The following is a 27,198-nucleotide window of genomic DNA, read 5'->3' on the forward strand; positions in this document are numbered from 1 at the left end:
CACACAGTAAATTCTTCCCTCTTGCAAAGCAACAGAACTCAGGTTTTGTATCCTCTCAGCCTCACCCCACTTCTCTTAGTGTTAAAAAAACTCCCACATGCAACAAAACCTTCCTAATTTGTGCTCTCTGCTCTAAAACAACAGGAATTCTCATTCTTATTGATGAATTCTTCCCTGGTAACTGATGATAGAATTCAAAATCTCATCTTGCTCTGGAAAACGCACAAACTTACAGAACCCAACCAAACAAATTGATCTCAATCCACCAAACCACCTCCCTCATCCCCTTGGAAAGAGTTTAATGACTGAAACTCCCTTATCACTTTCTTCTTCTGATTCCCTCTGAAAATTCCTAGCATGGAAACTGAACTAGCTGTGGAGGATGAGAAATCCCTGAGCTAAGAAATCCTGTGGTAGATAGAAATCCTTCTGGAAAGAAGGATGCTGTTGTAGAGAAAGAAATGCTCCTGTGGGCTGAAACTCCAAGGCCAATTCCCAACATCAAAACCAGAGGAAAAGCCTCCACCAGCCACACATCCTTGACACAGAGTGTCCATTTCTATCCAGGATGGAAGTTTTCCATCAGGGATAGCAGGAGGGGAGGTGTCCTACCCAAAGGCTGCGTAGTGCAGCGCCGTGTCCCCCTCGTCGTCCCGCAGGTTGACGTTGGCGTGTGCCTGCAGCAGGGTCTTCACCACCTCCAGGTGCCCCTGGTAAGAGGCAATTTGAAGGGCAGTCCTGCCCTGGTTCTTGGCATCGACCTTTGGGAAGGGCAGAGACACAGAAAATAAGGGATGACCTTGTCCTGTGCTGGGAGCAGAGTGGGAACTGCCCAGAAATCCCACAAAGTCCGTGCCCTGCTGGCTCCTCTCCCTGGCCAGCAGCTCCCAGCTGACCTTGTCCCAAAACATTTTGGAAGGGGAAGGGGACAGCACGTTTAGTGAAGAGGGGAGAAGTGAGAGAACAGAGCTGGAAGCCAGAGCTGTGATTGCACAGCCCTGCTGCCAAATCGCTCTGTGCCTGCGAGCACAACACGCCTTGATATCCCTGCCAACAATTCCCTTCCCGCGAGGGAAATGTGTGAGGAACTCAAATTAGCTTTGCATAAGGCCTTGGAGGTGCCAAGCCCCCACTGTGCTGTGCTGCTGCAGGTACTTCAGTGGGTGCAGTGGCTGCAGGGGAGATCTCAGTGCTCGAGTGCTGCAGTGAGAGTTCTGGAGAATTAAAGGCACTGAAGAACAAGAGGCAAGAGGGAACAAAAAGGCAAAGTAGCTACTGAAACCAGTGGGAGGCTAAGGAGAGGAGAAGGAGGCACAAAACCTCAGCAGACAGGCAAGGAGAACAAGTTAATAATCAAGGTTTTTTCCCTGCAGCTGATTTTATGCAGCAGTCAGAGCAGGAGGGGCAGCACTTCCCTGGATAGGCACAAAATGATGGGCGAGTCCTTTGGGCAAAGAGGAATTAGAGGTCACTGCTGCTCTTCCATCTAGACAAGGCAGACAGTGCTGATAAGCTGGAAAAACCCTGCCAAGCAATTCCAACCTGCTCTAAGTGAACCTCAAATCCAGCCTGCTCTCTGTAAGACTCCAACAGAAATAGCTGATTTATTAATATAAATATTGGAGTAGAAATAGAAGTCTAATAAAAACAACTGATCATATCATGGATTCTTACTCTTGGGACTTTCCTGTCTGGGATCAATTTGAGAATTGCAGTTATTTGTGTCTCCTTCCCATCCCCAGAATCCCCATTAAGTTTATAAATAAAGAACTACAATAAATACCAGACAAATAACCACTAAATCAGCTTCACAGGGGTTCCTTCAGAGCTGATCCTGCTTTTCCTGGGTCGCAGCTCCTCCTGCCAGCCCCACAGACACAGCCCCAACAAAACCTCTTTTTGTTACCAGTGGTTTCCAAGGACACACTGCTGAAAGACTTTGGTGGTTCTTTTTTCCCCCTGTTCCTAAACCCTGAGCCCCTCCCTGAAGGAGGTTTCAGGAGATGTGATGCTGACAGTTTGGCACTCTGCAGGCACAGAAATTGTCCAGCAACAAGTCCAGCCCAGTTCCCTGCTCCAGTCAGACATGAGATAAGACACTGCACAGATCTGGGCAGCTTTTCTCCCTCCTGATTCCAACAATGTGATTTTATAAGGTCCTCTAAGGACAGGCACAGCCAGACACAATCCCTGGCTTCCTTTTCCAGCAGATCCTCTGATATCTGCTCCTGTTTTCATATAGATAAATCCCTCTCCCCCTCATTCTACAGCTGCAGTGGCCATACAGGAAACCTGGGAAAAGCCAGCTTGGGAAAGGTGTTGTAAGGACTTTAGTTCAGATTTAATGCCACAAACTAGAGCCACCAAATACGCACATTTAACTTGTGAATTTAATCCTAAATTGCCACAAAATAATATTCCAACTGATAGGAGATATCACTGAGCCTGAAAAATATCTTATTTTTCTCACATCCTTTTCCCTGCTCGACTACAAAATTTTATGACAGTGTTTTAAAGAGTAGAAACAAAGGAAAAAGAACCATTTTTGTCTTCCAAACTTGCCTTGTCTGGGTATTTCTGGAGGAGCTCCCGGACTTTGGCTGCGTTGTTGAGGGCTGCACAAATGACCAGGCACCCTGCGTGCTCTGACTCCGTCCTCTGGGACAGCAGCTTCTCCAGGACAGTCACCAAAGTACCTGAAAAAGAGACAAAAATGGACCTGTCACCACACAATTCTCAGTGTTTGAGGGGACAGAGCTGTCACAGCTCCCCAGGCAGAGCAAAGTGAAAAATTTTGCAAGTTCTCCCTCAAGTTTGCAAGTCTGACTTGAGGAAACAGTCCAAGATCCATCTACATCAGGAAAACAAAAAAATCCTGGCAAGTCTGTCCTCTCTCCCACATGATCCTGACATCCAGAGGAAATCAGGACGGTCAGGCCACGAAAAAAAATGTATGAGCAGATGTGCAAAGCACCCAAAAAATCCACTCCACGCACCATGTGATCCCAAACTCGATTTCAGGGCGGATTAGGCAAAATAATCGTTGATTTCACAACAGTTCCATGCAAGGACCTGGGAATATTTCACAAGCCCTCAAGAATCAGTGTCCTTGTAGAGGAAACAGGATGGAACAGGGAACTGGGACAGGACAAGGATGAGGCAAATACTGAACCTAGGGCAGTGCTGTGGTTAGCAATTCTGAGTCCTAAATTCTGTATTTTCCTGTTAAGACCAGCACTTCCCAGTCCTAAATCCTGTGTTTTCCTGTCAAGGCCAGCTTTCCTTGCCCAGTAAGGCAGAGCTGGGCTTTATTCTGCATTTTCCCATTAATCCCAGCATTTCCCAGTCCTAAATTCTCTATTTTCGTGTTAAGGCCAGCTTTGCTTCCCCAGTGGGGCACAGCTGGGCTTTATTCTATATTTTCCTGTTAAGGCCAGCATTTCAAAATCCTAAATTCTGCATTTTCCCATTAATCCCAGCATTTCCCAGTCCTAAACCCTGCATTTTCCTAAGCTTTGTCTGCCCAGTAAGGCACAGCTGGACTTTAGTTCTCCAGGCAGGGAAGAACATCTGGATTTTAGCACCCTCCAAAGAGCTGGATCCAAGAGCTGCCAGCCCCTGGGGGACCAGACTTGTCCCTCACTTTTGGATTCCTTGGCACTCTCTGTGGTCATCAGGTTGGCCTCCTCCTCCCTCTGGTAGGCTGTCAGGCAGGCAGGGTTGAAGGTCCAGGACTGTCCCCCCACTGACACTCGCAGATCTCCATCCCCATAGACCTTGATCACCTTCCCAATGTGCCCCAGGGTCTGCAAAGAAAAAAAAAAAAGGATTTTCTTTTTTCTCCCCCCCCCAAAACTGCAGTTCCCAGACCCAAAGCCAAGGTTTTGGGGTTTGTTTTTATTTTCGCAAAGCTGCAGCTCCCGCTGTGTGAAAAGAAGCACTGGACAAGTGACACACTCGCAGACAGCTCCCACTTCGAGGACACCAGAGGGTTCTCACCAGTTTCTCTCTCACTGGTTTGGCATGGCAGGGTTTTCCCAGACACATGGAAACGGCTGGGGAGGGAGGTGCTGATAAGAACTGATCAAACTGGGACTAGGGATGGTTTCCTCTGGGCTTTAGCTGCTCCTGGAGGACACCTGTATCCCACTTTTTAGCCATACTGGGCTGATCAGACCATTTTTGCACTTCCCTGCCTCATTCCAGAGAATCAGGGAGAGCATAAGAGGATTTTGCTTATGGAAACCTCTCATGTGAGTTGGTGGCAGCCAAATCCTTTTTGAGGGATTCCCCCTTTTCCCGCTTGGGTGCCGTGGACATGACGGCGTCACCGAGAGCCACCAGCACCAGGGGCTGGGCAGGGACTTCCCAGCAGGAATTCTGGGGGGGGATACAAGCCCATCTCTAAGTGCTCAGGGCTTGGGGGAAGCTCAGGAGGTTACTGGACTGTCCTGGAACTGGAACTGGCGCGCACTCACAGGTGCCATCTCATCTGTCCACTCCCCATGACCAGGTTGGAACCGCTTCACTGTTTCCATATCATCTATCACCCGGACCACATCACCAACCCAAAAGGTGTTGAGCTACAAGAAAAAGAAAGTCATAAGCTTTTGGGGGATGAAGCTACACACACACACACACACACACAGAGAAAAAAATAATACTGATCAGCCCCTCCACCCCACTCCCAAAATCCCAACAAACAAGACACCCACTGAGTCAAAAAACAGCATTGCAAAACATAAATGCAGTTAGCAAGAAAGCTGTAACCACTGAGCTGCAAAATAAACACAGACCAATTCTTTTAAGCCAAGTGCACATTTAAGTAGGGAAATAATTTGGAACAGGCAGTTCCCTCACTTCTTTTCCTCCAAATTGTTTGTAATTAATACCAGATAAAGTACAGAAGTTTTCTTGGTCCATCTCCTCGCTACACCTGGCTCGGCACTGCAGATTTTAATTCACTCTAATAAGGAAGTTAAATCTGTTTGTTATTTAAAACAGAAAAGGGAAACCAGGGTTTATCTGTGCTGGTAATTTGCCAGCTGCTCCCTCTGCTCACTGAGCTGGGAGGGGAGCAGTGTCAAAACACACTTTTCAGAGCAGACTAATTTTGTGCAAAACAGTCTGACACTGCATTTTCCACTGGTATTGGGAGTTTTTAGCATTGTGACCTTGCTCAGGTCAGAATTTTATGGTCTTTCAGCAGCTTCTTCTGTACCTAATTATCTCTTTTTCTAATCATCCACATTTCAAAGTCCTCAAACCTCTGGGGAAGGCCAGAGCTGTGAGCTTTGGAAATGCAGCCACAAAATGAGAAGGGCTGGATGAAAGATTCAGAAGAAATCAGAGAGAAGCGAGACAAAGATGCAAAAAAGAACAACGTGGAAACACAAAGCAGAGAAGAACAAAAAAAAATCAAAGGGAAATTATGTGGGAGAAGGTTCATCACAAGGGAAAGGCAGCTGCAGAAGGATGAGGTACTGGAAGCTGAAATTAAGAAACGGAGGTTACCTTAAGGACTTAGAAATGCAAAAAGTTCATAAAATAGGACAACTGTGTTTATAACAGCACGGTGTTCCTTCAGCACCTGCTGGTGACACTCTGAGCCCTAACCCAGCAGGTTCAGTGACCTCCCTGCAGCATTCCCAGGCCAGGCCCAGCACCTACCTTGGTCAGGGCTCCAGGATGGAAAGTCCAGCGGGTCTCACTGTTGAACTGGACCCTCACGTCCCCTCTGTCTGTGATCCTGTGCACGGTCCCTGTCTGGCCAATGAACTTTGGATAGAAGGGGAAAAACAAAGAAAAAGCAAAAAAAGGAGTGAAAAGCCCCTAAATAAATCATGTTGCTTAATAGTGGGGAAAGAAGGCATCCAAGGCATAGGTGGCTAAATCACCCAGCATTTCCCATCCACAGTGCTCCCAAACCTGCTCTACATGAGATGCAACCATTGTTTTTCTACAAAAGGAGGGGAAAGGCTCCTCTAAAAGCTCCTCTGAAGGAGCAGCGTATTGGGGGAGGAGGGGGATAGGAATACAGAGTGCAAAAATGCTTGAAAACGTGGCACAAATGGTCCTCCTTCCTTCTGCGTTATAAAATACCAGCAAGGCACAGTCTGGGAGGGGAAAAGGGGCATGGTACAGAAAACAAAATAAAACTGTGTGGTGCAGGGTTCTAGGTCTGCTGTTCTGGCAGGTTCTGAGCAGCTCATGGTTTATAAAGATGTAAAAAATGCCAGTTTCTGAGGTGACAGGAGGTTCCTGTTTCACTGCTATCATCCCTCTCTACCCCTGCATTCCCCAACAACAGGAATTCAGGAGCACAGAGGTTTAACAACCAACAACAGACACAGCAACACCCAAAAACTACAGCTTTGGGGCTGTACTCCTTAGCTGAAATAAAAGGATTCATGGCTCCACTGGTAGCCTTGTTGAAGTTCATCAGAGAATACCAAGTCCCTGCCTGCCAGGCTGAAAAAAAAAACCAAAAAAAGAGGCTCAGTTAGGAAATTTCCAGTTTAAAACTGAAATGGCAGAGTTTGCCTTGACATTTTAAAGCCTGATTTCAAAAAGTCTGCTCACCTGTAGGGCAGGTTGGGCCAGGATATGTATTTAACCTATCTTTTATAGTTTTATAGCATTTATTCATGCTATTCTACAGTAATAGGTGCTATTTCTAGCTTTATTTCCTCCACTCTCTGGGGTTTTTAGGACAACAGGTGACAGCAGACTGATGGCTCTTCAATTTAAAGGGAAGACTAAGCTTCAAAAATACCATATGGGCTGAGAAATTCTTAGCCCTGGTCAGGGACAGAGCCTAGTGCTGACAAAACACATAACTTTCATTACCAGTAATGCACAGCACAAAAGAAGCCAAACAAGGAATGGATCCAGAACTCCAAAGAAAAGATCCATGGCTCATTTAAAAACAAACAAACCAGCCATTATTATCTTTTTTTTTTTTTTCTTCCAAGACTTTTGCAGGGATCCACAAGGCCACTCTCATCCCAACAGAGCCTAAAAATAACTCTGACTCCAGTGTCCTATCACTAAAAATATCTGTATTTGTGATTCAGTCGACTTTAAGGTCACACAAAGATGTTCTGCTAACTTTCTGGGCGGTGCAGAATGAGGGAGAGGCTGGAATTGTATCCAGGGGAGTATCCAGGGACATACCTCGGCCATTTTGGGATTCCAGCCTCCGTGGCCCTCCTGCATCTCGCGCAGGATGTCGATGTCCAGCAGGCACTTCACCTTGTCCCCGTGCTGGAAGGGATGCCTGTCTGTGCTCTCCTTCCTCTGCAGCTCGGCTGGTTTCCCTGGGGACAACAAGGACAGCACCCACAGGCATGCAGGGTGCAGTCACACACCTCAGCTTCGTTACAAGGGTTGAAAATTAACATTAATTGGGGCAGAATGGTGCAAACCCCTTTTCATGCCCTATACACTCTATAGGGCAGCACTATGCAGAGGAATCAGTAGGATTTAACTCTAACTGGATATTAATATGAATTAAACAGAAGCAGCTCTAACAAGACACATTTTGTTCCTCTGCAGAGCGGGGAATGCCTCTCAGGCCCTGGCAGACACCAGGAGCTGTTCTTAGCAATCCACTCACCCACAACTGCTGTTCAGACACACCCACACAGCACCCAAACTTAGTTCTCCCCTCCCCAGGCAGCCACAGAACTCACTCTGAGGAGTGCCTTGCCCTCCTACCCTTCCCATGCAGCCATACCCCTGGAATTAAGCTCCTCATCCAACCCTCCCCTCCCCTCATGCTCTTGCCAAACTGCTCAGGGAGAGAAAAGTCTGAGAAAGACAAATAAAAGTCTGCCTGAAAAGTTTTATCTGAAAAGTCTGATAAAAACCCTGATTCTGCTGCTGTAAACACAAAACCAGACCACTCTGTTTTCCTTCAGGGGAGACAAAGATGGTCCCTGCACCTCATTAAAAAAACAACCCCACAACTAAATTACACCTGGGTAAAAAAAAGCTTCAAGTCCAAAACCACAAGGAGCTTCCTTGGACTTAAGAGGAAAGGTGGATGGCAGCAAGTTGCCAATACAGACTTCACCTTTTCCCATCACTTTTTCTAATTTTTGGCTGTTCCGCTCTCCAAAGTCTCCCTTTGGTCACATTCCCCCCACTGAACACACTTTTGGCTCCACCAGGAAAGTGTTTGTTCTCTAAAAGCACAGTGAACAACAGCTTGTCTGAAGAATTAAAAGCTTTGGATGGACAAACTTGACCAAAGTGAGAAAAGCTGGATTCTCTGTAACAGAGTGGGAATTTCCTGCATTTCCAGCAGAAATTGTGTTCCTTGGGATACAACTGTGGGTAACTGACGGTTTTACCACCAAAAGGCCAAACTATTTCATCAACAACTCTGAGATCAAGCACCATGCTCACACACAAACCAAATTCTCTCAAATGATGCTTATTAACTGGGAACCTCAGAAAATCAGGAGGTGGTTTTATGTCTTCCACGCAAAATGGCTTCAGCGCCAAGGGCTGTGTGAATCACAACTTCTCAACACAGACTTCTCTCAGCAAAGGTTTGTCTCCACCCACCTAATTTTGGGAGATGCTCCTTGTAGTAGAAGCCCCCAGAAGCCTCCACGGTACATTTGAGGTCCACTTTTCCCTTGTGGCCCACCCTGTAAACGTTGGTGGTTCCATCTGCCCAGGTGACGCTGGCAACGCTGCGGCCGGTCTCCACGTCCCAGCCCCGGATATCGACCACGCGGCCGGTCTTACCTTCACCCCCTGAGGGGAAAAGAAGTGAAAATCAGGAAAATTGGATCATGAGACAACTCACTTTGACCAATTAAGAGGGAATCTCTGCGTTAAGTTTGTAGAAACCCAGAGAGATGCTCATTTTGGAATGATTCTGTGGAGAATTCCTGGTGTGCAGGAGCATGGCCTAGTTAGGGAACACACACATGGTGTCATGGCACCACACTGTGGCAAGAAAAAAAACTCAGCAGTGCTGCAAAACCCACCCAGGATCTTTAAATCTCTCCCCAACACCAGCCAGGTGGAGAAACAGCAAATAAAATTTGTTTTCTTCAGAACAGGAGGATGGATGTGTGGAGGTGAAGCTGGATGGGCACTGGGACGTGCTGTCATCCAAGAGACAACACTGAGCCTCATGAAGGCAGTCAGGGCTTGCAGGTTCCCAACCCCACTCTGCTGCCAAGTCACTCTGTGGTGCACTTGGGCAGGTCCCAACACTTCCCCAGGACTTCCCCAAACGGGGACAGCAACATCTGTCTCACTGAGGAACTTCTGATTGTCTGCAAGCCCTGCAATTTAACAGCTCAAAGGAGCTGAATTCCTCATCTAGCAGCTCATCTGAAAAGCACAATGCAAACATTGGGTTTTGGTGTCAGTTCTATCCATGACACGGCTGTGGATGGACACAGCTCCACCAAAACCATGCTCATGGGAGACCAGCTGAGGGCTGGATTTGGGGTTCCTCTCACTGCTCCTGCTCAGGGAGCTGCTTTCAGGTCACCACCACCAGAAGCAGCACAAGTCTCAGACATGTAAATGCTGCTCTGATCTCAAAAGGATGGATAAGCTGTATTGAGCATAAGCTGCTTTTGCTCTCAGACCCTGCAAGTATCCATGTGCTCCATTGAACCCAGAGCTGCAATAAATGGCAGAGTCAACTTTGGAAACCTTTGAACTTCTGACTTAATTCTTAAGGGGCAAAAGGAGCTGTACACATCACAGTGTGTGTCCAGGGCTCTGGGACAAACGGGCAGGAAAGCTTCCTTAGCCCTGGAGCACCACACAGAAATGCTATCAGTGAACTGGGGACAGGCATTACACCCCAAAAACAGCTTTAAAAAGGCTTTTTTGTCTCACTACATTTTCAGCCTGAAGGTTTCAATTCCTACAGAAAGCAGCAACCACTCCCCAGGAACCACAGAGTCCTTCATCAGTGCACCATGTGAAACCCTCCTTATAGAGAATTTCTCCTCACTGTTCTCAAAAGTATCCAAACAAGGACATTCCACAGAATTCCAAAAGAAAATGGATACTGTACACAAAGTCAGATAAACCTTCCACTATCAATTAAAGCTTTTTCAGGAAAAGAGGGGTCTTTATTTTCTTGTAACATGGTGTGCATTTACAATTTTACACAAGAACTTCCAGGATGGTTCCCAGAGGTTTTCACATCTATGAAAGGAAAAGCAGCAAAACTTCCTTCCCACACCCTGAATGATGGCACACATTTATGTCAGACATGTGACAAATAATACAAGAAAACAAGGTGTATTTAATGCTCTAAAGAACAGGAACCTGCATCACCTGACCAGCTCCCCTAGAAGCTGCTGCTTAGCACATGGATTTTCAACCAGCAATTTGCAAAAATAAAATATTATATATATATCTTTTAAAAAATATATATATATATATAAAATATGTTTGGAGCTTTTTAAAGAGGCACAGGCAATTTATCTGGCAAATAATGGTGGGTTTTTTCCTAAAGGAAAATGATACAAATTCATTGAAAGAAAAAAAAATTATAAATTAATAGAAATAAATTCATTCATACTTCATGAGCACTTCGCTACAAGTCAGGAAATAAAAACGTCAGCACAGAAGAGTCGCATTCAATTCCAAATATTCCTCACCCAAATTTCTTAGCTTAAACTGCCACTGCGTAAATAACACAAGTTGAGGAGGTTACTATGTAAATAAACCTGCATCCCTGCATTGCCCAGTAATCAAACACCCAGCAGTTGTCACTCAGCTGCTGGATTAGTTCAGCTCTCAGTATAAGCAGCCACAGATGGGAGGTTGGATTATTAAAGCTGCCTTGAATGGGTCTGCACTGCACAGACCTAAATCAGAGCACGCACTTGTTCCTGGATCTGATTTCCAAATCCAGCTGGTAACTCCACCAGACAGAGCTGGTTTAAGAATTACAGATGAAAATAACTGCAATCTCTGTTTTGACTACAGGATAAAACACAATGAGAGAAAATATTTGTATTTCTTATGCCTGATTACACAAAACATTTCCCTGTGCAGCTCGCTGGCTCCTCCAGCTCCATTGTTTGCCAGGAAAGAAAAAAAAACAGGGCTTGTGAAAAACTATTGAGGTTGTGATTTATTGGTGAGTGAAGGCTAGAAAATAGCCTGGGTAAAATGCACCACATCTGAAATTCAACTGAGCGCCACCCCTGAGCAGGGGATCCAAATGCCAGCGCTGCATGGGAATACCACAACACTAACATTTTGTATGAGATTATCTCAGGCTCGATTATTTGCAGAACTCACCAGAGTGTGCCTGACTTCTGCAGCCCTAATATAAACTTGATGAGCTTTGCTTTGCTGCCCTGCTCACAGACACTGATTTATCTTCCAGTTACTAAGCACATATTCAGCAAATAGGTACAACAACCCTGAGAAAAGCTCTTCAGTAAAACTGAGCTGTTCCATCCTTTTAAGCCAAGGATGAGAGCCTCTTCCACAACAGCCATAAAATTCAAACCAAACAAGACCAATAAAAATAACAGATCAGGAGGTCAGGAAGAGATTACCTCAAACAGCAAAAGTTAAAAAGAAAATCAGCATTTCCTGTCACCTAAAGTTCAAACTCAGGTCATTTAAAGACCTGAAATAGCCTTCAGGTAAAGGTGTCTTCAAAGCCTCTTTAGAAAACTGATTGGGAACCCTCTGCAGTGTCTGTCTGGGGTTAAATCCTCCTAAATCCTGGGATTAGTGACCTGCTACAAACAGGGATGTGTTGGCCTTGCCTGGTTCAGGTGGCCAGTGGTGGCTCTGGCAGCAACAGCAGGGATTTGGGAAGAACCAAAGGATCCCCATTCCCAGAGAAAGGAGGTGGGAGAATCCTGGTATCTAAAGGAGACTCATCCTGGATTTCACAGCCACTCAACAACAAAACCCAAATCCACACAGCATTTACCACGTCTTCTTAAATACTCTGATTTTCTCTTTTTGTCCCTAGGGAACTGCCAAAGGTTTTATCTTCTACTTTATTTAGAAGGAAAAAAAAAAATTAAAAAAAAAGCAAAAAGAAAAAGAGAGATGAGTGATCTAAGCAATAGTCAGTGAGTCATAAGCAGGCAATTTCTGCTCTCCCAAAAGGATGCTGCAGTGCCTAAGGCAAAGTGTCTGCACAGCTCAGACCTCCCTTATTCCAAAGAAATCCTCTCCTTGGCATTGATCAAAGGTGATCCGTGCCCTTTGTTTCACATCAGGGCATTCCATTCTCAATGCAGAGCACTCTCCAAACCCTGGACCGACAAATCACAGGGCTACATTTGCATTAAAGCAAAATCTTCCCACTGCTTCCTGCCCCTGCACTGCAAGGCATTTCTGAGTAAAAGGGTTTTCATCTGCCAGCTCCCTGTGTGAAAGCTGCAGAAAACACCCATTTGTTGCAGTTATTGTGCCACCCTCGGTCAAATCCTGAAACCAAACCCATTTGTGACAACCTGTTTGCTCCAAAAGCTGAGTGACTTCCAAGAACCACAACGTGAACCTTTCATTCATCTTTAAAACCGCAGCTTTCCACAACGGGGAGCTTCTTCCTTGCAACTTCCTAATTCCTCTCCATCCCAAAACTCAGCTGGAATCAATACCTGCCACACAGCAACAGCAGGAAAGGTGTTCCATTATCCAATTACAACTGCTGGTTTATCCTTGCCCCTTATGGAGGCTCCCAGAAATCACTGCCATGCCTGACAGGCCCATGCTGTGTCTCTTATTCTTTTCTTTTTTTTTAATTTCTATTTTTATCAGCTGCTTGCTATTCTGAAGATCCTTATTCCTGCTAACACACAGCAAAGTAAATCAGAATAATGCTCATTTTATGAAGACTTGGTATCAGGCACTCTGGCCTATGTTTAGAGTTCTTTTTGTCACATAAAGTTGATTTATATCACATTTTCTCTAACCACTCATCCAGCCACACTCATAGAAAAAAAAATTTAAAAGGGCAAAAGCATTTAGGGAAAAAAAAAACCCCCAACCCAGCCAAAAAGCCACCAAAGCACCATCAGACATCACATTCTGCTCTGCACCTCCAAAGAGCTCTCCAGTGCTTCCACGACATTCCAGAGTGGTGCTGCAGTTTCTGGGAAAGTCAAACAATTCACACAGGACAGCTCTGGCCCTGGCAAGTTTGCTGGCCATCCTCCAAGCTCCCTTTTTCACCCTGACAGCAAGAACTGCACTGCCCAGTTCCAGCAGCAGCCCGGGCACAGGCAGAGACAAGCCCTGGGAGGGAAAATTGCTCTTTTTACATCCTCCACCACCCAGATTGCTCAGAAAAAAGGAACAAGTTCTGCAGAGGATGAGTCCTGAGGAGAAATTACCTAGAAATCTGCCTTTTGATCCAGGACAGCATTCCAGGTGCTCCTGGAGAAGGTCAGGTCCCTGCTGCCCAAAGGATTTCCCACCTGCAGGGTTGAGAAATCCCCAGCACAGGGCAGAAAATTGGGGCTGCTCTGCAGCAGTGCCTTTTTCTCTCTCTTTTTTTTTTAATTTAAATGTGAGTAAAATGATGTACCTTAAACTCAAATAAAAGACACAAGCAGGCATCCCTGAGTAACTACTTGGAGATAACTCCGTTATTAATAGAAAGAGAAAAAGCCCCCACATGTCTATTTTTATAGAGATGTGTATTTTTATAGATACACCAAATTGTGAGGCTCATTTCACAGTAGGAGCTGGCTGGCTTGTCATATTAACACAAGCTCCAGAAACACCCTAATCTGGTGGATAAACACAAGCCTCAAAGCTCAGGGGGGAGATTGTCTGGCCAGCAGCATCCCTCCTCTGCTAGGACTCGGAATTCTGGCTCAACCAACGCTGGCACCACTCTGGCAATCAGCTCCAGGCAGAGCTTCCCACATGGCAGGAAAAGCAGCTGCAAATCCCAAATCCCACACTGCTGCCTTTAGCACAGTAATTACACTTTTCATTCCACAGATGGATGCAAGGCACAGTGATATTTTCAAAAACATTAAAAAAAAAGGAAAAAAAAAAAGAAAATCAATGACAGAGATAAGCTGATTTCTTATTCCTTCTCCTGAAGGCAAGAGGATTACATGATTCATCTTCATGCCCACTTTAGGAGGTGCAAATAAAAGTATTTTTGAGCCTGTTTTTGAGTTCTTCCTCAGGACAGGAGAACAGATCTCTCATGTTTTGGCAAATCATGGAGGAGCATAAAATTACAGATGCTGTTCCACAGGCATCAGTGCAGCAGTCACCTCCAAAAAAATTCATGTGCAGAGCAGGAGTAAATGAGAAAGTGCTGCCTCTTCAGCAAATAGACCCCAAGAATAAATCAACAATTTGGGAATGTAAGATCCCTGTCAGCCTCCCTGAGGCCTGAGAACAGCAAGTAGCAAAGCAAATCTGGGAAATTATTTATTTGGGGTGGGGGGGGTGAGGAAGAGAAAAACCAGAGCAGAAATCATTCTTTTGTCACTTTATAAAAGCACTCTGCAGATTTCTGTTTGCTGCCCTTTTTTTCAAGCAGCTTCATAAAAAACTAACCATAATTCTATAGAACAAACTTTTCTGGTCGTTCCACCCAATCAGCAAAAATTGAGCACTGCCCCATAAATTTACAGGAATTTCTTTATAAATCACACAGACGTGTACAAATTAGGTTGTACTGTTGTTGCTGGGTTATTCTGCACACCCCAGGGTTGCACAGAGGAGGTTTTGGAGAGCATTAGGATGGAACTGAGCCCCCTAAATCTGCTGAGGGTGCAGTGGACTCACGGCTGGGAGTGAGCAGTCTCGTAGCGCTCGAAGGAGTGGGACAGGTCGTGTTTGTTGTTCATGTAGCACTGGGTGCACAGGTCGTAGTCAAAGCACATTTTGCATTTCCACCTCATGCCTCGGATGCCGTGCTTCTTGCAGCAGTCACAGATGATGTTGGGGTGACGGACACCTAGGGGAGCAAAAGAGAATGGGAGATCCACACAAATTCCAGGGAAAACCAGGTTCTTAGAACCACCTTTCCAGAAAAAGACCTTTCACTGAGCCAAGGAGAAGCACAAGTACTTCACAATGCACCTAGAAATCCTGTCAGCCCTCTGTTCACCTCTTTCCAGCTTCTTACACTCCCATTTTTTATCCCACTCATACCTAAAGTAAATATCTCTGCTCCTTACAGCACGAATACTGCTCATGGAAGAGTGCCATGCTTAGTGCTGGGCATTGAAACAGCTGTGTTTCTAAGGAGAAATTATTTAAGGGCTAGAAAACCCTGGCACAACTGTCCTGAATGAACCTACTCCTCTAGTCCACACTTTACAGAATTAGGGCACACAACTGTAAAGGGGACTTGAAAGAAACTTGATGAATGTGTGTTTTGAAGGAGGAAAAAAAATCGTGTATGGAAGGTGATGCAATAATACACCGTGAAGTGGTATGTGTAATATGAAATATCCACATTAGGGCCTCTCCTCCGAAAGCCATGTCTGCAGAATGACAAACTCAGTGGAAGTGTTCAGCTCACAGATGGAAAGAGGAGGAAAGCAGAGCCTTTGCACAGAGGGAAACAGGAATGTCCTGGCCATGCACAGGCTGAGTGTGCTCTGCCCACAGGTGCCAAAGGCTGTCCCAGCACATGGGACAGGGGCAGGAGGTGGCTTTGCCAGTGGCTGTGCCCCTGTCCTGGCCCTGCTCACCTATCTGGGCGTTGTCATAGAGCAGGAGGTCGTAAGCCCCCTGGAAGCCCGTGCGATAGTTGGTTCTGTTGCCCTGATCCCACTGCACCACCACGGTCTTGTCCGGCGTGGTGGGGCTGCCCGTCCGGCCGATCTCCACCACGGTGCCCACGTTGCCCTCGCCGCTGTCCTGGCTGCCCCACTTCCAGTCCACTCCACGGACTACCCGCATCCCGACCTGCATACTGGCATGGGGGTCCAGGTCCATGGATCTGCACAGCAAACCCTAAAACTCCTCCTCGAGAGGGGTCTCGGAGACGGGCGGGATCAGCGGCAGCACTCGCGGTGTCGTGGGCAGCATGGTCAGCACACCTGGAAGTACAACAGGAATTTAGGTGATGCCACTCCACACATGGCATTTCCCCCCAGAAAAATGGCTGCAGAAAAAGCCCGACCTGCTGAGCAGAGAAATCTCTGTTTTATTCAAAACTGGGATTCTCACAGCTTGAGCACTGATGAGAATGATAAAAAAACCAACCAGGCTTCCAAGGCTCATCAGCATCTGCAATAATATCCAAAAAACTTGTCCCAGAGTACTGTGAATGAGGGAAGAGAACTGGGAAAGGAGTCTTTACAAAATTCCAGTACCAGCCCTTGATTCCAAACTCAGGAATAAGCACAACAGCCACCAGAGACACAACAGCAGCAGACAAACAAGCACAGTAAATAAAATGGAAAGAAATTACCAAGAAAACACCAGCAGCACGATTTTAGCAATAAAATTCAATCTCAGTCTATTTTTCAGGAAGTCTCCTCACACGCATCTTATGTGAATACTGCACTGTTGAGTTTCACTTGCCCTTCAAGCCAGTTTTGGTTTTGATTTGAGGATACAGGAACTTTTAAAACTTGAAAGAAACGTTTGTCCGTTTCCCCCAAGTAACCGCAGTTTTTCAAAAACATGGCCAACGTCACAATAATTTCAGCCTTTTCCTGTTATGTATCGACGAGCTACAGCAGGAACAGGGAAGGGCTATTGCTCAGCCTGCAATAAACCCAGCAGATTTAGTGCTGGGATCAGTGAGACAGGGACGGCCTTCCCAAGTGTTGCCATGACAATGGGTAAATGAGGTGAACACCACACAGATGCAGCACATCCTCAATTCTGAATTAAATCAAACAGATTCTTAAACAGATTCTCAAATCCCTCTTTCTCTCTTTACCAGCACAACAAGACAGAGGAGTGTGGCTTCCAATATGCAGAGCCTGGAAAAATCTCCTGTAGCATCCTCAGGCATCCTTGGGTCTCCCTCTTCCTCCTGAGCTATCCAGAACATTCAGATTTCCTCAAAACTTGAAAAAAAAGGCCCAAGAGGATGCCAAGGGATGAATAAAGCAGACGCTACAAGCAAAGCTCCCCCAGTGCCACGACACAGGGCCAGCTCAGCCCAGGATGAGGAGCTGGTCCAGCTGAGGGGATGTGCTCAGCCCCAGCTGCAGGAGCAGCTCTGGACCCTGGGACGCGTTGTCAACGCTCCCACCTACCAATAAAAGCAAATGAAACCACCAAGCCCTAAAAATAAACCCATCCTCCAGCCAAACATCCTCTTTTGAATGCATGGAGGAGTCGTTTGATGCAAAATCACATTTCCAGCGTGCAGCATGAGCCTGATTCCTGCTCAGCTTTAGCATCTCTGCAGCTTCAGCCTCTCCCTGCCACGCATGGCTGTGACATCCAAACACCTGTCACACGAGAACAGCATCAAACCCAGCTGTCCTTGTGAACTTCACATCATCTTTGCTTCTAATCATCACTAAAAGTCACCCTGGGCGAGTCTTTCATTTGTTTTTGTGGGGGTGGATGGAACATTGCTGAGTTGAAGGTGCACCAGTGTTTACTGTCTTTATGAGAGCAGGAATTATCAAAGAATATCCTTTTTAGAAAGCTCTGCAGAGCCTAGTGAGATCTTCCCTCTTCCTCCAGATCACAGATGAATAAAATGGACTATTTATTGCTCCAACTAAGAGGCAGAACAGCTTTTTTTTAAAGGCTGCTACGAACCAGTCAAGCAGAGAAAACAAATGGGAACATCCAACAATGAAGAAGAAGCACAATTTAATTATTGTTACAGGGCTTTTCCTTAAAGAGAACCACCACAACCCCTTCCTGTTTCATCCCAAGGAATCCCATGCTTAGGGAAGGAAGCAACAAATTCCACAGGGTATTAGGTGGGGATAGAGGGCTGCTCCCCAGCCTTCAGAGTTTTCTGCCATTTCACTGGGCCTTCTTCCTCTCCCCAGGAATGAATGAACCATCACAGGCTTAGAACTCTCAGCATTCCAAGGAAGGCAATGCCAGCTCCAGCAATTATCGATCAAAGAACATTCCAGGCTGCGCCACAAACCCATAAAACGCAAATCCCTACAGTATAAAGGAGGATAATCCCTCCCTACCTGAAAAGAGCAGAGCAGGCTGGCACTGACACATCCTGGCAAGTGCCCAACAGAGAATCCCGACAGCAGAGCCAACCCTGTGTCCCAGAAAGGCAAACCCACACCTTCCCTGTGCACCTTCCCACAAATTTTGGATGCTGCTGGAGCTCAGCTGCACACTTGTGATGCTGAATGCTTTTGAAGGAGCTGTCAGGGCTGCAAAAACCACCACCAGTCCCTTGCTGGCTGATCTGAGGATGCCTTCCTAATGCGAATATTCCATTTTCCACACAAGAACGCACCAAGCGCATCCTGCATTCCCATCTCCTCTGCAGGGGCGATGCAGAACAGGAGGAAAGGGCTGTTCAAAATCTTTACGAGATTAATTAAGCGCTCTTGTGGTCTGAGCCTTGCCAGAGCAGCATTATTGACTTCCTAAGTGGAAATGTTTCACTCACTGAAGCAAATACTCCTCCCTTGATGCTGCCTGGGCCATAATTATTCCAGGGAAGGACAGGTATAGCTGCCAGAAATGATTCACAGAGAAAACATCGCTTTCCCATGGGAATTTCAAGGAACCATGAACAAATAATCCATTCTAAGAAAAGCAGATTTCTGAATCCTGATCTAACATTCCGACCTTGCCTACTGTAACACAGGAAAGAGCAGCCTAGCTGTAATCTGTGAGTCCAGCTTTAGGAAATCCCACTAAAACTTAACTGGAAAAAAGGGAAAATACTCCAGCTTTTAATCCACAACATTTTAGCTGCAATAATTGTGACAACTTTCTGCCAATATTCAACTGTGACAGCCCCAACATCCACCTCGTGGGAAGCAAAGGTTGCTGCTGGTCTGGCCCCACAGCAAACAGAACCCAGTGCTGTAAACAGTTGACAAAATCAGTGCCTGGAACCTGGTGATCACATTATTTGAACAGCATGGTAAACAGAGGAAGTGTTTAAAAGAAATAAAAAGCAGCTTTTTTTCTTCCTTTTACACATATCCTGCAGTTTGAATTGTCTTCTTGAGGTGAATTGTTCCACTTAAAAGAGATTTGCCTATGCAGAGGATGCTTCCTCAGGTAACTGCAAATCACATACTTCTCCAAAATTCCCCACTTCCCCAATTGATAAACCCCCAAAGAGCATTTTGAAAATAAAATTATTCCCCATTTCTTACTCTTTCTGTTCTCTTTGACTCTTCCAGTGCCATTAAATGAAGTCTTATCAAGCCATTAAAAATGTAAATTGATCAGCTTCCACTACTGCAAAGCTTCAGGACTTAATTTTGGATATCCTCACACCAAGAATATCAACACGGACACAATTTTAGTGTGATTAGGTCAGCTCACATTGACTTAAAAACTGCTGGTTTTTAGCAGTACTACTTTCTCCACTACTCCTGTGAGCGTTTCCCTACAGAAATAAGGCTCAGCAGGGTTTTCCCCCTTTCCTGACACAACTTTCACAGCTCAGTGGCTGCCCAGAGCTCACCTACACCAACTGTTGTTCCCTACCTGTTTTCCTACCTACAAAACAGAAATAAATACTTTTATATTCTTTAATAACTAGGATCAAATACCTCTGCTCAAGGCTTAACAGCGGGATAAGTTTATTACCAAGGTTAGCATCCATGCCTAAAACCTTAAATTCCCACAAATATAGTCACTATTAGATGAAAACAGAGCAGAAAACCAGTAGAACACACAGGAAATCAATATTTTTATCCCACCACCAGATGGACAGCGCCTTGCAGCAGAGAAGCTGTGGCTGCCCCATCCCTGGAAGTGTCCAAGGCCAGGCTGGATGGGGCTTGGAGAAACCTGGGATAGTGGAAGGTGTCCCTGCCCATGGCAGGGGGTAGAATGGGATGGGCTTTAATGTCCTTTCCAACCCAAACCAGTCTGGAATTCCATTATATTTCCCCTGAGAAGCCACAAGGCCTCGGTGACACTTTTCTTCCCTTCTCCTTGTGCAGTCAGGAATTTTGTTTAGTCTAAAATTTTGCAAAATGGCATCACTGGCACAGGGGAGGGAGTGAGAGAGGAGCAGATGCTGTTTTTGTGGCTTAAATACCAACAGCAGATCAAGGAACCCATTCTACTGATAAATCAGTCTGAGCTGAAATTAAAAAATCGGATATGGGGCAGCTGCCACTGGCGAAACCAATCAATCAAAAAAAAAAAAGGTGAGGTGAAATCATTCCCAGGGCCCAAACCTCACCTGCTCCCAGAGTATATTTAACCTTATTACATAAACAGAATAAAGCAGGTGATTAATAGGCCTTTGCTCAGGGATTAATATCTTGTCGTTTCAGCGTCACCGTACGGGAGCAGGCACAGGCACATCCTGACACACAGGGAGGAAATGCTAAAAATAACCAGCCAGGCTCAGAGTCCCCACCGAGCATTTTATCTCTGCAATCAACACTTGGCCTTTACAAATGCCAGCCCATTGATCTGTTTTGCCCAAACTGAATTTTACATTCCATTTTACGCCGCTTGTGTTCTGGCGCCGAGTTGTTCCTTTCCCTTTCAGCAACGTTTCAGTGGTTCTCACTCTGCTTTTCCACCTATTCCTTCACCTTGTTTAAGGATGCAGGTCTAAAGGAGGCACCTTTAGACAAATTTATTCATATTCAGGAGCAGTAGTTTTGTGCAAACTCTTGATTCCAGCATTCTGGTTTCCTAAAAAATGGCAAACAACCTCAGAATAAATCCTAAAAGTGGAAGAAATTAGAGGGAAGTTACACATCTTAAATTTTGGGTTTATTATGTGTGAGTATGGCAGGACCCAAAAGCTGCAGTGGACACAAAAACTGAACTGAGTTGGCCTTGAACCTTCAATTTAACTCAAATTTCAACCCCACTGTGATGACAACAGGCACAGAAAACTGAACCTGCTCCAAAAACATCACACTCATCTGCACAAAACCCAAACTGGCTTTGTCACTGAGATCCGTGGACTGAAAAGGGCTTTTTGTCAGCAGTGAGTAACAAAATTAATTAAAAAGAAAGTGACAGTGATCACCCAGGAGCAAAGACACAGCACAGTGTTTTTCATGAATCAGGTCCGTGCTAACTGAAGGACTAAACCATGAAACAAACTGGATTGCACAATGGTCAATATTTGCTTTAAAACACAGTAATGCAAACACCACCTTCAGGAAACACCACCATAAACCAAAACTAAACAGCTGGCACAGGCTGCCACCACCAGAAGCCGTGGCACTCCACGGGGTACTGGGTTTGGCTGGGATTGACTTCATTTCCTTCACTGCAGCTTGTCTGGTGCTCTGGTTTGGATCTGTGACCAAAGCAGTGTTGACAACACTGGGGGGTTTGAGCTGGGCGGAACAACCAAAGCCTTTTCTGGTTTTCCCACTGAGGCTGAGGGTGCACAGGAATTTGGGAGGGAGCAGCCAGGGCAGCTGACCCTGAGTGACCACAGGGACACGCTCAGCAATAAAAACTGAGGCAAGAAAGAGGAAAGGGGAGTGTTTGGAGTCTCTTTGCCTTCCCAAGCAATCCTTGCACCTGAGGAAGTCCTGCTTCCTTAATTTTACCCTTCCAGTCCTGTTCCCTGTCCCACTGTGGCAGAAGGGAGCTGCCTGCCAGGGTTAACCCACCCCACACAGAAAGGTGGAATATCTTTTGCCAGGTCAGGGATGCTCAAAATTCACATTTCTACGTCAACATCAATCAAACCCTACAAAAGCACAAGTTCCCTCCAACAGCTTCTACTCCACAGGAAAACTTCAGGCTTCAAACTGCTGAGATCAGTGCTTGTCTGCCCAGTGGAGAAATAAAAGTGATTACAAGTGAAAGTTCACACTGGGCATCTCGTGGATCTCTCTTATTACATCCCATGAGATAATTGCTCATGAGCCCAATAAAATTTCCTTCTGGCTTTTGATGAACTGTGTTCTTTCCAGGAGGGAGAAAAAACAGCTCCAGCCATTTGCTTTAATTGGAGCCGACAGTTTGCAGATCTGAGCCTGGAGCCTTGAAAAAGCTCAGTAGCTGATGAGAATCCACTTTTTCCTCAATAGCAGATCTCAGAGTTAAATTTACATTGCTCTACAGCAAAAACAAATACTCCCTGCCCACACACGCAACCACTAGGTAATGTTGTTTAAGGAAAAAAGCAATTATTTGCAAAGTTTGAATGAAGGTCTTTGCATAGAAAAAAATGGGAGAATGGTATTTTAACTTGAAATTTAACATTTAAATGGTATTTTAACTTTCCCATGCCCTCCATGGAAGATCTCTGTGGAAAACAAACAAAACCTCAATATGATTGCATTGAGTGATTCCTCTTCCATCTCCTGCCAGGAACCACCATCACTTTTCTGGCTCTTGAGTTTAAGAGGTCAATTATCAACCACCTGCATCCCTTGTTTCTGTGCCCAGAACAGTGACAAAAGCCACAATATTAAAAAAAAAAGTTTAATAAAGTCAAATAAAACCCACCCAGGGCAGCTGGAAAATCTCCACTGCTTAAAGAACAAGCTTAACAGACCCACCAGGAAGGGTTTCAGTGTACTTTATCATGCCTTGTGGAAAAGGATGGACTAGGTGGCCTCAGCAAAATCCCTTCCAGAACTATTTTCAATCATCTAGAAATAGAGGATCAGACAGAAACATATTCCAGCAGTGAGAAATCTGTCTTGGCAGCAGATTTCAACTGTGCTCTTCCTTGACATTGCTCTAATATATTTCTCAGAGGCAAGACCATCTGGCCCAGAGCTGATGGTGTGGAGCCTGGGTAAAGCTCAGGTCTGCATCTCTCTCACACCAGCTATCAACTCCTATTTACCATTAAAATCTGAGTTGGAGCACTTAAAAGTTCATAAACCTCCAATCTAATGACACGACTGCCTTGCCTGTCCAGACAGGCAGTAAGTGTCCCCAGAAGTCATTCAAAATCAAAATCCTGGTTTACTGCAGGAGTGAAAAAAATCAAGAGGAATTAACTCTGATGTCCTGAGAGGTGGCTGAAAAGTGGGGCTGAGGAAACACAGAGCTGTGACTTTGGGATAGGGCTGCTCACAGGTATTTAAGATTCTGGGACCCTCAGCAGAGGTGCTACAATGGGATTAACAAATCCTCTGAGTTAGGAACACAACCTCCTCCAATTTTTCCAAATGAAAAGCAGCTCCTTCAGCCTGGCACAGAGGGAGCTGGAGCATGAAACCTGCTGGATCCCTGATGAGCCTTGATAGCTCATCCTACCAACTTGAGATTCCCCTTCAGGCTTCCAGAACGGTCAGCACTGTGCTCCTGCCTGCTTTCAGCCTGGAACCTGCCCATTCTGAGCTCTGAAAGCAGATCAGAAGGTTTAAGTCTAATCTCTCCTGACATGCCTTTGGCCAGGCAGGCGTGTGGGAGCAGAACAAAGTGAGGAGGAGCTGCTGCCTTCCTTACTCAACCAAGGTTTAGGGTCAGCACGTCCATCATTCACCTCCAGGTCTGTGCATTTTGCAAGGCCTGATGTTATCTTTGTGCTCTGGGTACTCTGGAGAACGCAACAGCACTCTGCAGATGGGAAATGGAGCCGTAGGTACATGTGGGATTGGTGGCAGAGGCAGGAACAAAGCTCACACATCCCAACTCCAAGTTCTGTTTTCCTGGTCACAGGAAAAGAAGGAAGTTTCAACCCCTGATCCAGCATGCACCCCTAATTTCCTTGGGGTCCCATCAGGGAATGTGGATCAAGGTCTAAGGCCAAGCCATTGATGTCCTGCCAGCACACACGTAACTTTGCTGATGACACTTTCCAGTCTAAATGCTGGAAGACTTCTTCTGTACTCTTGGAAATTTCAAACACTAGTACAGAGGTAAAAGAAATACTTAAATTCTGCAAGTCTCCCAAGAAACAACAGACCCCACTTTCTCTTTGTTTAAGGAGAATTCAATGATCTCTCTCCCATCAGAGCTTCCAGGGAGAGTGGATGGAGAGGTGTGTTGGTCTCCTTCTGAGGACACTGTATAACAATTCTGGCCCCTCCAGAAATGCCCTTGATAAGCCATGAATTAGAATCCCTGAAAAACAACCAGAACTCAAACAGGACTCTCCATTCTATCCCTGGAAAACAGCAACTGGAATGGGAAGGGCAGGATCAATGCTGCTGTGAGTGGCACGGTCACATTCAGCACAGCCCTGAATCCTGCCAGAGCCCAGGAGCACTTCTGTAGCAGAGATGATGAGCAAGGCAAACAGATTTGATGGGAACAGGCAGGGACAACACGACCTCAGAGAGCTGAACTAGGTTGGAGAAAGCCTTCAACTCCAGAGAAACCACCAGGACCAGCCTCTGTGAGCAACAGAATCAGACCTACACAAACACAAGGCAGGAGATGAGCTTGTTTCTGAGGCAGCAGCCACAGCTCTGAGCATCCCGTGCTCCTGGAGCCACCCAATTCTTGATCAAGGCAGCTTAAAAAGCCACGGACATACCCCTTCCCAAGAAACAGGGAAGGAGACAACTGCAACCACCGCACTCACAGTACTTCCACAGTTTTTTGCAGTTTTCCAGACATTTGACAAAGTTTTAGTGGACAAGGGCTGTGCACAGCATCCCAGTTCTTCCAAACAATCCCAGCAGTGGCCATTGCAGACCAAAGCAGGAGAGTAACAGATTCCTCATACACGAATTTGGCACAGGATTTTCGCAGCCACAGAGTTCCAAACATGCACTCAAAATAAATGTCAAAACATACGATGCTATACAGCAATATCAGAAGAAGCAGAGAATTGAGCCGAGCCAAATATCACACAAATATGAAGCTCCTTCTCATGGCAGTGACTCACAGAGCTGTGCTGTGCAAAGAGGAAGGGATGGGAAACACATTTACCTTTCAGAAGCCTAAAAAGGGAATTAACTCTTCAATAAAACAGAGCCAGTGGTGATGCTGTTAAATGACAGCGGGGAAGCTATTTGTTAATAATGCTGCAGGCATCCTAAAGGAGCTCCTGTCCTTCCAGCACAGAATTAAATCAGTCTGAAAACAGGCATACGGTACTGAAGATACATCAGTGCTAGAGCTGAGACTACAGTGATACCTGATACCCAACCTACTGCCCTGTAAGTTAAAAAAGAACTTTTTAAAGGAACCATCACGTGCCCAAAAGATGTCACCTGCTCCAGACACAAACCTAGACACCTACAACTCTGAGCAGAAAGCAAAGCTCAAAACAGAGCAAGAACTTCTCCAACTCTGCCAAGGCTGTGGAAGCTTCCCCTTCCTCATCTCCATTATCTGCTTATCACACAGCATCACTCCCATCATAAAAATGGGGGATGTGGGTTATTTACAGGAGCTGCATCCCTTGACAATTCACTCCTCCAGATCCTGAAACCATGAATGAAAAATTCAACAGGTAATCAAGCACGGAGGAAGGTCCTAGAAGGATGAACTGCATCATTCTTTGTAGCAAGCAGTTTCAGGAAACTGTGGACTTGCTAAACAGAGGAGAAATAAAAATGCTATCTCATTTGAGCCAAATACACTCCCCCTATGGCAACAGAGAAGTGCAGAGGATGTCATGAGGCTCCTAGCCAAAAAGAGAGAAGGTTGAGCAGTAAAGCCAAGCTCAAGTGACCTCCATGAAGGTGAGCCAGGGCTCACTTGCTTCTCAGTGAGGTAGAGATCAGAATTTGTGACATTCAGAAAGTAATTCTGCAGCTGAGCACGGGCGGTGAAATGAGATCAAACACCTCCAGCGCAGCTGCACCAACTTCTCTGGGTTTATTCTGGGTTTAGTCTGGCCCTTTCTGCCTCCATTCAGGCAGACTGCAAACACAGAAACACAGCAGAGAAAAAGCCACATGTGCCTGAGCTCCGAGCTGCCTTCCCCACACGCTCCAGGGACACGAAACTCCCGGCAGGAATCACCGCCCTCACCTCAGCCAGCCAGGCCTTACCTGCAGTACCTGTTGGGGAACAGGACGGGTGTTCCCACCCTCCAGAGCAACCAGGAAAATACGAATGGAGCGGGAGCAGCAGCAGCAGCAGGGAGCGGGCGCGGCCTCAATCCCGGCTAAAGGGATCAGAACCACCCCGGCTGAAGGGATCAGAACCACCCGGGCTGAAGAGATGAGAACCACCCGGGCTGAAGGGGTCAGAACCACCCCGGCTGAAAAGGATCAGAACCACCCCGGCTGAAGGGGTCAGAACCACCCCGGCTGAAAAGGATCAGAACCACCCCGGCCAAAGGGGCCGGAACCACCCCGGCCGCTTCCAGCTGCCCCATCCAGAGAGGAAAAACTGGGAAAATCCCGGCACGTACCTCAGCGAGAAGGCAGAGCCGAGGATCCCCAGAGTCACAATCCCAGCGCTGCGCTCGCCGCCGTCCCTCCTCCATCCCCACAGCCGCGCCCGGGCGGGCGGAGAAGGCGGGTGAGGAGCTCGTGTGGGGGCCGGGGCTGGGATCCGCCCTTATCCCGCTACTCCCCGGTGTGGCTGTCCCAAACCCCCCCGCCCCAGAGCCGGGGCCGTGTCGCTGGAGCCGGGCCGCGTCCCCGCGGCCGCCGCGTCCCCGCGGTGCCGCTACCGCAGCCGCAGCTCGGCCCCGGGGGCCGCCCCGCCTGCGCTCCCGCGGGCAGCCGGGAGCCGTAGTTCCGCTCCGGGCGCTCCGACTACAACTCCCGGGAGCCCGCGGGGAGCCCAGGGGGAGCCGCCGACCCGCCCCGGCTCGGGGCTGAGGGGAAAGGTTCGGCAGCGTGTCCCGTTTGGCCGGGCAGAGCGGCGGTGCGGCCCGCGGGAGGCGATGGGGAGGGATGCTCGTGGTTAAATGGTTGGGTGTGTGGGGTTTTTGGGATAACTCAGTGCAACAAGTCCTTGGTTTAGCGGGATCAAATGTTAAAAGAGTGGGTTTAGATTGGATATTGGGGGGAAGTTCTGCGCTGTGAAGGGGGTGAGGCGCTGGGACAGGTCGCTCAGGGAAGGTGTAAATCGCCCATCCCTGGAAGTGTTCAGTGCCAGGGCTTGGAGCAAGCTGGGGTGGTGGAAGGTGTCCCTGTCCACGGCAAGGGGTGGAACGAGATCGTCTGCAAGGTCCCCTTCCAACCCAAACTGTTCTATGATTCT

General features: G+C 46.7%; 1 protein-coding gene across 1 annotated transcript in view; it reads right to left on the reverse strand.

The window, feature by feature from the left end:
* MIB2 (MIB E3 ubiquitin protein ligase 2) overlaps nucleotides 1-26,671 on the reverse strand; it is a 35,645-nt gene extending 8,974 nt beyond the window's left edge. Inside the window, exons 1-10 of the mRNA XM_039564140.1 lie at nucleotides 26,399-26,671; nucleotides 15,696-16,046; nucleotides 14,780-14,953; nucleotides 8,575-8,769; nucleotides 7,177-7,319; nucleotides 5,671-5,778; nucleotides 4,479-4,583; nucleotides 3,644-3,806; nucleotides 2,563-2,696; nucleotides 613-761 (exon numbers count right to left, since the gene is read on the reverse strand). Of these exons, the coding sequence (XP_039420074.1) occupies nucleotides 613-761; nucleotides 2,563-2,696; nucleotides 3,644-3,806; nucleotides 4,479-4,583; nucleotides 5,671-5,778; nucleotides 7,177-7,319; nucleotides 8,575-8,769; nucleotides 14,780-14,953; nucleotides 15,696-15,942 (1,418 nt within the window). The 5' untranslated portion in view covers nucleotides 15,943-16,046; nucleotides 26,399-26,671. The remainder of the gene's footprint in view (nucleotides 1-612; nucleotides 762-2,562; nucleotides 2,697-3,643; nucleotides 3,807-4,478; nucleotides 4,584-5,670; nucleotides 5,779-7,176; nucleotides 7,320-8,574; nucleotides 8,770-14,779; nucleotides 14,954-15,695; nucleotides 16,047-26,398) is intronic.
* Nucleotides 26,672-27,198: the final 527 nt, after the last annotated feature.

This window comes from Corvus cornix, chromosome 21 (assembly GCF_000738735.6).
Source record: "Corvus cornix cornix isolate S_Up_H32 chromosome 21, ASM73873v5, whole genome shotgun sequence".
In the NCBI taxonomy this organism is placed as follows: Eukaryota; Metazoa; Chordata; class Aves; order Passeriformes; family Corvidae; genus Corvus; species Corvus cornix.